Here is a 12,150-nt window from a genome sequence, read left to right on the forward strand (position 1 = left end):
TGTAAGGTGGATGGGGCTTATTGACTAGTGGGTTTTATTATAAAACGATGGGATTGTGATCATCTTGTAGTCCCTTCGTTTACGAGCTTCAGCAACCTCTGCAGACGGACAGTCGCGTGGGTACATTGGATTCTTAATCACTCAGTGCACATTTGACACTAGGTACCAGTGGCACTTTCCTGCCCCCTACCTCCTGCGGACATGGAGGTGTGAGGGCTGGGCTGCACTCCCTGAGGCAGGAGCCAGTATTCCCTGTCCCTCTTTTCCATTCCCTCTATTGCATGAAGGTGGCTTTTTGAGAATCTTTTTTAACGATCTTCTCTATGAACTTCTCTACATTTAACATGTGCTGCTCAGTATCTCTGATCTGTCCCTGACTCTTCCTCTTCTTTTGAATATTTACCTTTCTCTCTCTCTCTCCACTCAGTTCTCCCTTGCTTCTCAGCTGTTGTGAGAAAAGCCTGTTATTCTTTGGTAGATACAGCTACTCATCACAAAGTGCCTTTTCTCCCACATGAGGCGCCAACCAGTCACAGAGTACAAAGAAAATCATCTTCTGATTTTCTGTTCTTCTCTGTTATCTTCTTTGGTCATTCGAAGTTCACTGCGGCTTCTTTGATACCAGAATTTTTTTAGCTACTTTATTTCTAGATAGGTTCCAGAAGCCTTAAGGGCCTAAAAGATTAGTCGTCAAACCTGTATGTCACACCTCCCTTTTAATTTTGCTTAATGCCCCCCTTTCTATCCTGAAGTGAATAGTCATAGTTAATATAACCAGTTTTCCTACCCTGTCTTCTCATGGTCCAACCCAAATTACCTATGAAGTGACTCATAGGCTCTGTGGCAGAATAGACTAACTTTTTATATCAATTTCTTTCTCCTCCTCCAACCCCCACCTTTAAGAAGTTGTTGAATTTCTAATTCTTTATGCTAATTTTGCTTCCATTGTTTTGACATTTTTTGACTCTTCATTAAAAAAAATCAAGCACTTACTGTTTACGCAGGCTGGATTTTTGGTTAAAAATGTGTCTTAAGCAGGCTGTGAATTGCGCTGGCTCAGACTTTTCCAGCTCCATGTTGTTTTGGGTTTTTTTTTTTTTTTTTTGAATGTTCTATTAACTTGGCTTGCTAGTACATCTTTAATCATTTGGTCTAACAGTTGTGTATGAATATTTAAAAGGTATTTCTCTTCAGCATGCATTAATTGATGAAAGTTATTGGTTGAAAATATTGGTGTCTTTTCTACAAAATATGCCCCTTTTTATGTCACTGTCTCAGCAAATTACACTTAACCTCACCGTTTGTTGCCCAGGTCTGACCTTGAGAAGCTGTCCATGGCTTTTCCCTTTAGTTACCGCAGAAATCTGAGTAGTCATAAAATCCTCTTGGTTTCTTTCTTCAGGATATCTCTGGCGTTCTCGTACTTCTTTGTTTGCACCCTAGCATTCTGTGTTCCTGGGACACCCCAGCATTTTCTCTCCCTAGGACTGCCTTACCTCTGCTGTCAATCCTGTTCCACACCAGGCCATTTTGCAGACTTTCGTTGGTGTGATTGAGTTTGAAGAACTGTGACAAGGACAGTGTATCTGGAGCACAGGTTTTGGTGTAGGAGGAAGAATAGTGAAAGGGGTCTGGAAGTGTATGCGGGGGCCATTTGAGACATGTTTAGGTGTTTGAATTTGCTCCTGAGGACAGTGGAAGCCAGTGAAGGACTGAGTGGATAGAGTTAGTGTGATTGGATTAATTCACTTTTAATGATGGCTTACTGTAGAGAATGCACTGTAGGACGAGCCAGCCTAGATGTGGTGAAGCTGCTCAGGAAGGTGTTGCAGTTGTCCGTGTGGAAGAGGACGGTGGCCTGAGCTAGTGTAGTGGGGCTGGGATGGAGAGAAGCGGACAAGCTCCGAGATGTTTGGGAGGCAGAGTTCATGAGGCTTTGTGATAGACAGGTGTTTTTTGTTTTGGTAATTTTAGGACAGTGCAGGTTTGCACGTTGGTGTAATTTTCTCCAGAGGTGCTCAACAGAGAATTAAGAAGGTAGGTGTGCATGTGGGGCGGGAGAAAGCTGTGAGTAGTGGGGAATGAGCTGGAGTGTTGGAAGATGACAGCTCTGAGGAGGGCAAGTGAGAGAAATGAAGTCAGATGAGCAGGGTTTAAGGAAGAGTTGGGGAGCAGCCTGAAAGTGATAATAGAGGAGGCTGTGGGCCTCAGCTCCGGGCCTGAAGCCATACTTGGGCAGGACAGGGTGACTCTCAGAGCAGGGTGAGGTTCCAAGGCAGGAGGAGAAGGAAGCATCTAGGTAGAGGCAGACAGTGCCAGGGAAGGAAGTTGTTCACAGTGGATTGGAGGTCTGAGTAGCAATGATGTGAGGTGTTGTCTGTTTGCCTGAGTAGTTTTAATGTTTCCACCTATCTTCAGATACCCTTTGAATCTCTGCCCTGGGCGAGGCTCTGTGTTAGGTGTCTCAACAGCTGCAGGAATGAATTGGAAAGTTCACAATGTAGTAAATAAAATATTCTTTGTCTTGGCCCTGACAGACAGAGAGTTAAATTCTAGGCATTAATTATTTGCTTGTAACAGCCTGAAAGGACCCAACTGAGAACTTTCTCAGCCTTCCTGATCCTCATGCTTTCTCACCTTTACTTTCTCTTCCCTTAATGCTCCAGAGTATTCCCACTCCAAAGTTTAGGGGAGGATGCTCAGCTCTCAGCCAGGCCTGGTGGGCATTTCTTCATACAGCTAGCAGGTGCTGAAGCTTACATCTCAAACTCAAGACTGGGAATTCTCTTAATTGATTTATTTCCAAATTATTCATATTAATTTTCTTAAGCATTTACACAATAAGAAAACTCATTCCATGGGTAATTTAAGATCATTTTGAATTAGCTATAATTACTTTTGTGTTCTCTTTGAGCTTTGCATGTTTCATCATTCTTTGGTAAATAGAGATGAAAACCTCGATGATGAATGAAGCCTACCAAGATGTGATGATTGGTTTGAATCCACTTCACTTAAGGATTTGGGAAAGAAGAGAATTATAAAATTATTAAACATTAGAACTGGGAAGTATTTTTAAGATCTTTTATATTCTTAACCCCTTGTTTTGTATCTTAGGAAATCAAGGCTCAAAAGGTGAATGGGACGTATGAGTAAATGTGGTAAATGTTTAGCCAGCTTAGAATGTTTTGAAATTTGCATAATAGGAACGTTCGTATCTTCTGACAATTGGTGGTAATATTGCAGAAGAAATTTTTTTTTTTAACCACTAGGGAATGCTGAAATATCAACTGATCAACTGTAATGGGAAAAAAAAATCAATTTTTAAATATTCTGATTACTACTTTTTTTTTGTTTAGCAAAATAAAATGACCTATGTGGTATTCTCCAAGAATCAGAGGGTAGGGAGGTAAATGCCAGGGACACTATTTTAGATTTATTGCAAGTCACATCATTTCCTAGTGATTGTAACTTAGAGCCTTCCTCATAGATAAACAAAGTTTATTCTCCCCTCCTGGCTATGCAGGACATGAAAGTTTACCAAAATATACCTCCCTGCTTAGGTAAGCAACTGTCTATAATCATGGAAGGTTCTGAGCCATAACCTATATTACTGTAGAGCACTATATAATTTTGAGGTGAGGAAGACCTTGACAGATGGGACAGGACATGCAGAAGAAAAAAGAATATTGACATTTTACTATAAAATTAACTAAATAAATTTAAATGTTTTTCTGACAGAAGACACCATAAAGTATATCAAAAGATTTTTGCCACCCATATGACAGTAAAAAATTGATATGCCTAATCTTTAAATAGGGAAACAGAGAACCCAGCAGAAAAAACAAGACAAGAATGTGAACAGGCAATTCACAGAAGAGAAAATGAACATTGTCAAAAACAAAACACTAAAATGGTGCTTTGTACAAGTAGTCAGGAAATACAAATCAAAATAACAGTGAGAAAAAAATTTTTCACCCATCCAGTGGACAAAATATAAAAGGATCTGGGCACATCGGGTGCCGTGTTAATAGAGAAATGGACCCCTCACACCCTGCTGGGGGCGTAGACTGCAATGCCTTTTCTGGAAAGCTCACATTCTTTCACTTGGCAGTCTCACAGTTAGGTCTATCTGTTAGAAATAAAAGCATCCATTTTTATGTGTACAAAGATGTTGTTTTAACATTTTTAAATTATAGCAAGGAGTGAAAAACAGCTGGGTGACCAGTAACACAGAAAGGGCTGAACAAATTGCAGTATGTTTGTACACTGCAGTATTTGACATCTGTTAAAAAGAATGCCTTGGGCACTGATTAAGAATCATCTTCATGATAGATTAATCAGAAAGAAACAGTTCAGAGGGATGTTAATAGTACAGTCACATTACAGATGTATGTTTGCATGGTTATAGAGAAAGATTTGGAAGGATGGGCACACACAAATGATTCTCTTAGGGGAATGGGATTCGGGGAGGTGGCCAAGAGGAAACCACTTTTCTAAATATATGGACTTTTGTTAGAATAAATTCAGATAATTAAAATAAATATCTATATAATATCTAATATTTAAATATCTTAATTATTTATTTAAACCCATAACTCATTCTTAACCTTTCTGACATCTCATCACTTTTAGTGAGGGCTAGAGTTGGCCTGTTTGCTGGTCTCTTGAGGTGGCTACGCCGCCCCTCTAAGGAGAAGAGCCTGACACCCGCTCCCTGGCCAGTGCTGCTTCTCAGCTCCTTTATCTGTCCTTCTTATTTCGGTGACCCATCACTTCAACTACTGTCTGGCCAAATATGCTGTTTCTTTGCCTCTTTATATTTCATTCGTGCCAGTCCAGGTTAATAACCAGTGGAGAAAAATCACACAGTCCTACCATTAGTGTCTCTATGAATTTGTGGTCCTGAACTTCAGTTGATCCCTTAAAGGCAGCCCTGCAGCCTTTCTGTTTTCCTTCCTTACCTCTCTCCTTAAACGCCTGTATTACTTCAGACATGCCCCATTTCTCAAACCTTTACCACTGCCACCTCTTCTCTTGAGCAGCAAGTGGCCCTGTGCCCCGACTCTGTCAGGAAAATGGCAGCTCCATAAACTACTTGCCACTAAACATGCAGACTTCACCCTCCTCTTGAGCCTCAGGTCCCCTGTACTGGGATCCTGGCCCTTCCTGTCTCCTTCTGGGGTTGGTCAGAGGATGTATGTGCTCACTACGTGCATTATCTCTGCCATCTCATGTTACCTCCTGGGTTTTTCCTCATTCATACATCAGAAGAATAATGACCTAAAATATGTATTTCAGATTCTTTGTTACTTATCTGTGTTTTACACATATTTGTTGGATGGATAGAAAGAAGGAAGGATATTTGGGTAAAATAATGAGAAAGCGGCATGAGCTAAAGAGAGTAAGAAGGCCTCAAGAGTAGAGATGAAAGAAATGATGGGACAAACCTAAAAACAGCCTTACTTTCCCTCCTACCCACATGCTTCTGGCCAGGGTGGAGGGAGAGTGGGGACATATTTCACTCTTACCTGAGCAAATGAAAGTTTCATTGTTAGTACTGCCAAACTGTACCATTCTGATTTCTTTGGAGTTTTAAGCCAGATTGCCATATTTTGATATTTTTGTTGTATTTCAAAATTTTCTGAAAACAAATGAAAGATAAAATTTTATCTGTAAACTAGTGTTTGCCAACCATATTCTATAGAAAAGTAGCTTGGAGATGGGGTTTGGGAAATTCCAAATTAATTAAATGTTAGATGTGCTAACGTGCTTTGTGAATTTCCAAGAGCAGGAGATAGTGTGGTGATTTCCAGCTTTATGACCATAAAGCAGTTTTCTGTAGTTCTTCCCACCTCCTCTTTGAATGTATATATATCATATGCCAGGAAAAATATTTTGAGAAATACTGAGGGACACAAATAAATATGTGGTACTAAAGAATTTGAAAAAAGAACAAGAAAGATTAGGTTATGTGATGCACTGGTAACATGACTATTAAGAATTTTTTATTCCTGGTCAGTTTGTGTGTTTTCCTGTACATTTCAAAGATGGAAAATGGTTTTTTAAAAACTGAAACTTGTTCTGACAAATAATACATTACAGGAAATAAGCTGTTTTGTAAATAAGTTCTGGTGTGGCTAAAACTTGTAGTCCTGGCAGATTATCACTTTATGTTACCTCAGAGTTTATTAGGATTGACCTGGTTCTGTTATTTGAGTTGCGTTTTCTTATTCTGTTTTCCAGCGGCAGCCGATTAGGAGGCCTGGTTACAGTGTTGTGCTTCTTTTTCAATCACGGAGAGGTGGGTAGTCAACAAGCATTTTCCGTCTTTAGGGGATTTTCCTTCTAAAAATTCAAATTTCTTCTTTAGGTAGTTAGTCAAATATTTTTTTAAATTTTAGGAGATTTTACATATAGAAATATAGGTTTCTCCTTTAATTTCTTTAAATTTAATCTATAGTAGCATTCTTTAAATGTTTGCTCTTATTTTGATTCAGATTTTAAACATTCATATTTGTCTTAAGTGAACTTCTCTTGACCATTATATCTTTTATGTGACATATCTCTTAGTGGTTTGAAGAAATAGTGGGTCTGTGTTAATTCTATATATAATTTAAAACTGTGAAAGCTCATGTTTTAACTATAATAAAGACAAGCCGGCCATGGATATTGTTAACTTCCTGTGTGGGGGTAACTTTTTGATGTAGGAGCTACAGCATATGTTTCTGTTTTAATTCACTTATCTTAAACTTTGATATACTTTTAAGTATCCTTTGCAGAATATTTTATTATACCTATAAATTTGCATGTATCCAAGGGCTTTCTAAAGAGAACAGCATTGTAAAAAGCATATACTGCAGACCCAGGCTACCTGGGTTCAAATCATGGCTCTGCCATTTAGTGGCTGAGTGACCTGGGCAAGTCACTTAATTTCATCCACCTTGATTTCTTTTTTGTAAAAAAAAAAAAAAAAAAAATGCAGTTTTTACATATCAAGCTTTTTTATTAAATGTTGATTCTGTCCCTGTTGAGAATTATTGCTAAGATGAAAGCTAGCAATTTTGCTTTGCCTTTAAAATGTTTTCTTATCATAAGATGTATATAGCATGGATTGATGCTGCAGGATTTTTAGCATGCTGATTGAAAAGCATTTAGATGAATATATTAAAAAAACTAAATACAATATTTTTCTCCAATTTTTGACTGTTAAAAATTCATTATATGTGAAATAGGTTTGTTCAGCTTTTTATGATGAAATTTTTTCTTGCCAATTTGTGGGACTTTTTCTTTTCTCTTTTTCTTTTTCTTTTTCTTTTTCTTTTTCTTTTTCTTTTTCTTTTTCTTTTTCTTCTTTTTTTCTTTTCTTTTCTTTTCTCCCTTTCTCCCTCCCTCCCTTCCTCTCTTCCCTTTCTAGTGTTGGTAAGGTTTTGGCCATTTATTCTGGGCCTTCTATTTATTCAACTCAATTAAAATAACTTACTGAAGGCCTACTGTATGTCAGGACTTGTAGATACTAGGGATGTGTCAGCTGATAAAAAAAAAGACCCCTGTCCTTGTGGATAATCATGTGAAAGTGGGACAATCTTCTGCCTAAAGTGAGGGAGTACTGGTTTATCTGGGGAGAAGCCCCATTGTGAGAGGAACAGAGAGTGGAAGGGATAAGGCCAGACAGTGAATAATGGGAGGTGGGATGTGGAAGGAGCTGATTCTGTAGTCCTGTCAGTCATTGTAAAGTTCATCTGGAGGAGATGGAAAGGCCATGGAGATTCACCTGCAGAAGAGTGACATGATTTAAGTATTTTTTACATTAACTTGAAAAGTAGTGTTAAGGGCAAGATTATTTATTCAGAGTGTTGAGTGGTGTGCCTATGTGTGAATTTACATTAAACTTACATTAACTCCCAAAGTCCAAAAACAGAGTGTGTGCTAGTCTTAGTTGGGACTGAATCTGTTGGTGTAGATTTGAGAACTAGCTTCTAATGTAGTTGGAAAATATCCTGCAATGTCATTCATGACCTGGCTCCTTCTGGATCTCTTCACTATCCAGGGCTTTTTCTTTGCTTCAGTCTTACTTTCGTTCCTTCCTCCAATTCCCAGAAAGCACCATTCTTTTTCCTTCCTCAGGGCCTTTGCACAAGCTATTTGCGTTATGCCCTGCATAGTTCCCTCCCCTTGTATCTCCTAATCTGTGCTAATTGACTCCTAGTCATCTTTAATAACTGGACATTTGAATTTGGGTTTCAGTGGTATTCTTCGTTTCTTCCTGCAGATCTGGGTTTCCATCTGGCGTAATACCTCTTCAGTCTTAAGAACTTTATTTAGCATTGTGGTGAAGATCTGCTGCCAACAAATTCTCTTAGCTTTTGCTTGTCTAAAAATGTCCATATTTTGCCTTTTTTTTTTAGTGTATTTTTGCTAGATAAGAATTCTAGGTTGATAGTTCTATATTTCAGCACTTTAAATGTTTATTCTATTGTCTTCCAGCTTCCATTGTTTGATAAGAAGTCAGCTATCACTCTTATTACTGTTGTTACCCTGAATGTAATGGGTCTTTTCTGTGGTGGTTTGAAACTTTATATTTGATTTTTATTGGTTTGATGGTGATGAATGTAGATTTGGTCTTCTTTGTATGTATCATGCTTAAAGTTCACTGAACATCTTTGTTATGTGGGTTGATTTTTTAACAGCTTTGGGAAATTTAGCAAATATCTTTTCTTCAAGTATTTTGTCTTCCCCATTCTCTTCTTCTTTGAGGATTCTAATTCCATGTATGTTCAACTTTTGATGTTGTCCAATAGGTTTTTGACACTCTTCCTCTTTTTTTCATTTTTTTTCCTCATTGCTTCTATTTGGATATTTTATTTTGCCATGTACCTGAGTTCACAGGTACTATATTCAATCTGCTGTTAAGCTTGTCCAGTGAATTTTTCATTTTAGATATTATAAATTTCAGTTTTTGAATTTAGTTTTTTCCTAGAGTTTCCATTTCTCTGTTGAAAATTCCTATCTGTTCACCCATTCTATTCATTTTTTCTACAGTTTTAAACCTAATTATTATGGTTATTTAAACTTGTCTTCTAATTCCAGCATTTATGTTATGTGTGGATTTAATTCTATTGACTAGAATTATTCTCTAAAAAAATCTAAAATTGAAAAACTAGAATCTATCTCTTGATTGTGAGTTATATTTATATATTTTGCATGTCTCATTGCTTTCTCTTTTATGTAAGAATTTTTGTATAAAAGAATGATAAAGCCTGAGCTAGATAATTGTTTTTCTTTTTTTTTTTTCCAGAGAGGGAATATCTTTTCCTATGTCAGGCATGTAGAGTAAGGACTAAGCAGTTGGCTCCCACCATGAGTCTTCTAAGCTGGGAAGGGCTGCAGTTTTAATTTGTTTTAGTTTACGTCTAGCTTCAAATGAATGAAGGAGATTTCTGCCCTTTGGCTCCATCTCCAATTTCCCAGATGCTCAGCACAAGGCATGATCTCTTTTCTCTTACCAGGCAATTGGATTTGGAAGGGGTTAATTTTCAGCTTTTTAGTTTCAGTCCAGTGCTAGATTCAACTTCAGCAAGTTCCTGGAAGCTAAGCACTGTGTGGTATTGTGAGTTCTCCCTGCCTTCTGGCTGTTCTCCACTGCTTCTTCTCCCCAATCTGAATGTCCAGTTAACTTAGTACCATTTGTTGAAAAGACCGGTTTTTTCCCCACTGAATTGTAGTGGTGCTTTTGTCATTAATCAAGTAACTGCGTATCTATAGGTTTATTTTTAGACTCACAAATCTGTTCCATTTGTCTGTTTATCTTTTAGCCAATATCACACTGTCTTAAATATTGTGTCTTTATAAAGTGATATCTGGTAGTGAACGTCTCCAACTCTGTTCTCCAGTATTGCTTTAACTATTCCAGGTTCTTTGCATTTCCGTATAAGTTTGAGAGTCAGCTTTCCATGATTCCTCCTTCCTCAAACACATATACAACCTGCTGGGACTTTAGTTGTGATTGCCTTGGATCGCTACATCAATTAAGGGAGAAGTGACATTTTAAATTAACTAATCTTCCCATTCATAAACGTAGATATTCTTTTGTTTATATCAATCTTTAATTTCTTCCAGCAATATTTATGTCTTGCAATTTTTTTGTTAGATTAATTCCAAAATATTTTATAGTTCTTTTTTTGGTACTATCTTTGCCCTTTTGTTGTGTCCTCCATGTTCTTTGAATACTTATTTTCTTGCACAAAAAGGTGTTTCAAGATCACCAGTAGTTTCTTGTCCCCAGATGTATAGCCATCTATTTTCAAGGACTCTTGGATCCTGTTAGTGGAAAATGGTTTTTAGAGACCACAAGCAGGGTATGTGGTGTGCTTATTGCTGCTTGGATGTAATCACTTTTAGTTCCTTTTAGTAAAAATTATTAATTCACATGATTCCTCCAATAATTCTAATTCAGTAATCTAGTATTCTAAACTCTGCCTTCCCCCACTCCATATTTATATCTCCCTCCTCCCCACAATCTAAATGTATTTACTTATTCGCTTTATTCTGTAATACACACAAAATAGTTTCAGAATTAGTACATTAATACTATTACCAATCACAAACGTACTAAGTATGGTTTAAGATTTCTTTATGTTCTGTTTAAGTTATATTCTACAATTGAGGTACAGAGATCAAAAGTAAAACAGTTCAAAATATACTTAAATTATTTTTGCTTCTCTGTTAGGTTGCCATTTTGAGAACACAGAATTTTTTTTTTCAGTTTGTATTTATACTGCCTTTATATCTGGATGAATACTTTCAAATTGTAGACAGAATTCTGATTATGTTGATAACCTTGAGAAGTTTATAACCACATGGTAAAGGCAGTAGAGTTGATATTGATAACATTGTCAGATATTTTTTCTATTTTAAGTAAGTAAGAATGGTCAAGTTTGAGTCATTGTAAAAAAGGATAGAGTCATGAAGATATAATTTGTTGCTTATCCAGCAAAGCTGACTGATTTCACAGAAGTTGAGACAAAAAAGATAAATGTTCCTTTTCATAAAACTGGTAGAAATTCTTTATTAAGATAGTAAAGTTTAATAATAGCAATTATATATCACTGTAACATTAATTCCTGTGTGAGCCAAAATTGTATTACAAATTCAAATTGACCTATGTAACTGACGGTTAATTGGGCAGCATATCAGTATGTGGTACAGAAAAAGACAGAAACACCAAGAAAGCTATCTAGCTTATTATCAAGGTGCATTGCCATCAACCTTACAAAGCCCAAGCTAAGGGTCTACCTAAACCGTGAGACTGCCCTTAGTAACGTCAAATAGAAGATGTTCAAACCATGGCAGTTTCACCTAACCTTTTTGTGGTTGACATCTGAATAGCTGAATCCTCAAACCTATATCATTCTCTAAAAAAGAGTAGCCGTACACATGGTGGTCAGAAATCTTTTTTTAGAATCCCTTGTAAATGTAGTATTTAAAGTAATATTATAGCTAATATAGCAGTGCAGCAGTCAGAGGTGGGGTAATTAGTTTTAAACCCAAAAATTATACCAACAAGTTACAATTGATCCTACAAATGTCAACTCTAATTAAAACTCTTAGAACAAGACCTAAACATGATCTGTTTGAAACTAATACTAACTATAACTGATAATTTACCAGTCAGTTCTACTCCTGTTTTTGAATCGTGAAAAGACATCAATTAGATTATGCTAGATTTCTTATAAATAAACTATTTGAAAGTGAGGTTGAAAAATGAGTCTGTTTATTGCCAGAACTCCTCCACTTTTGATTCTCAAGTAAATGATTAAAAAATTCAGCCTTTACCAAGCAGAAAATAAATTAAAAGCCTGTTGTCATCAATATCTAGGCAGTATTATGTTGCAGTATTATTCACTGCTGTGAAATGTGTGGTAAAAATTATATAGTGGATGATGACAGCTTAAACAGTATACAATTTTTATTGAATTTATTTTCACAGTTAAAGAGTTTCTTGTTCTTTGTCAGAGTACAGAATACATTTGTGTAACCATTTTTGAGGCAGTTCACATGTGTATATTTCCTCCTTTAATTCTTACATTTCAAGATAATGCCTTTAAAGTACATTGGTATTTTAAACTGTCAATTTATAAAGAGAACTGCAGA

At 36.7% G+C, this 12,150-nt stretch overlaps 1 protein-coding gene across 4 annotated transcripts in view; it reads left to right on the top strand.

Annotated features, from left to right (window-relative positions):
* Window positions 1-12,150, top strand: part of DPY19L1 (dpy-19 like C-mannosyltransferase 1) — an 84,422-nt gene that overhangs the window by 24,939 nt on the left and 47,333 nt on the right. For all 4 annotated transcript variants that reach the window (XR_004321410.1, XM_032483728.1, XM_032483730.1 and 1 more), the window contains exon 7: window positions 6,244-6,301. Coding sequence is in view for 3 of the 4 variants with exons in the window: in XM_032483728.1 (XP_032339619.1) it covers window positions 6,244-6,301 (58 nt within the window). In the remaining variant the exon portion in view is untranslated. The remainder of the gene's footprint in view (window positions 1-6,243; window positions 6,302-12,150) is intronic.

This window comes from Camelus ferus, chromosome 7 (genome assembly GCF_009834535.1).
Source record: "Camelus ferus isolate YT-003-E chromosome 7, BCGSAC_Cfer_1.0, whole genome shotgun sequence".
NCBI classification, from domain to species: Eukaryota; Metazoa; Chordata; class Mammalia; order Artiodactyla; family Camelidae; genus Camelus; species Camelus ferus.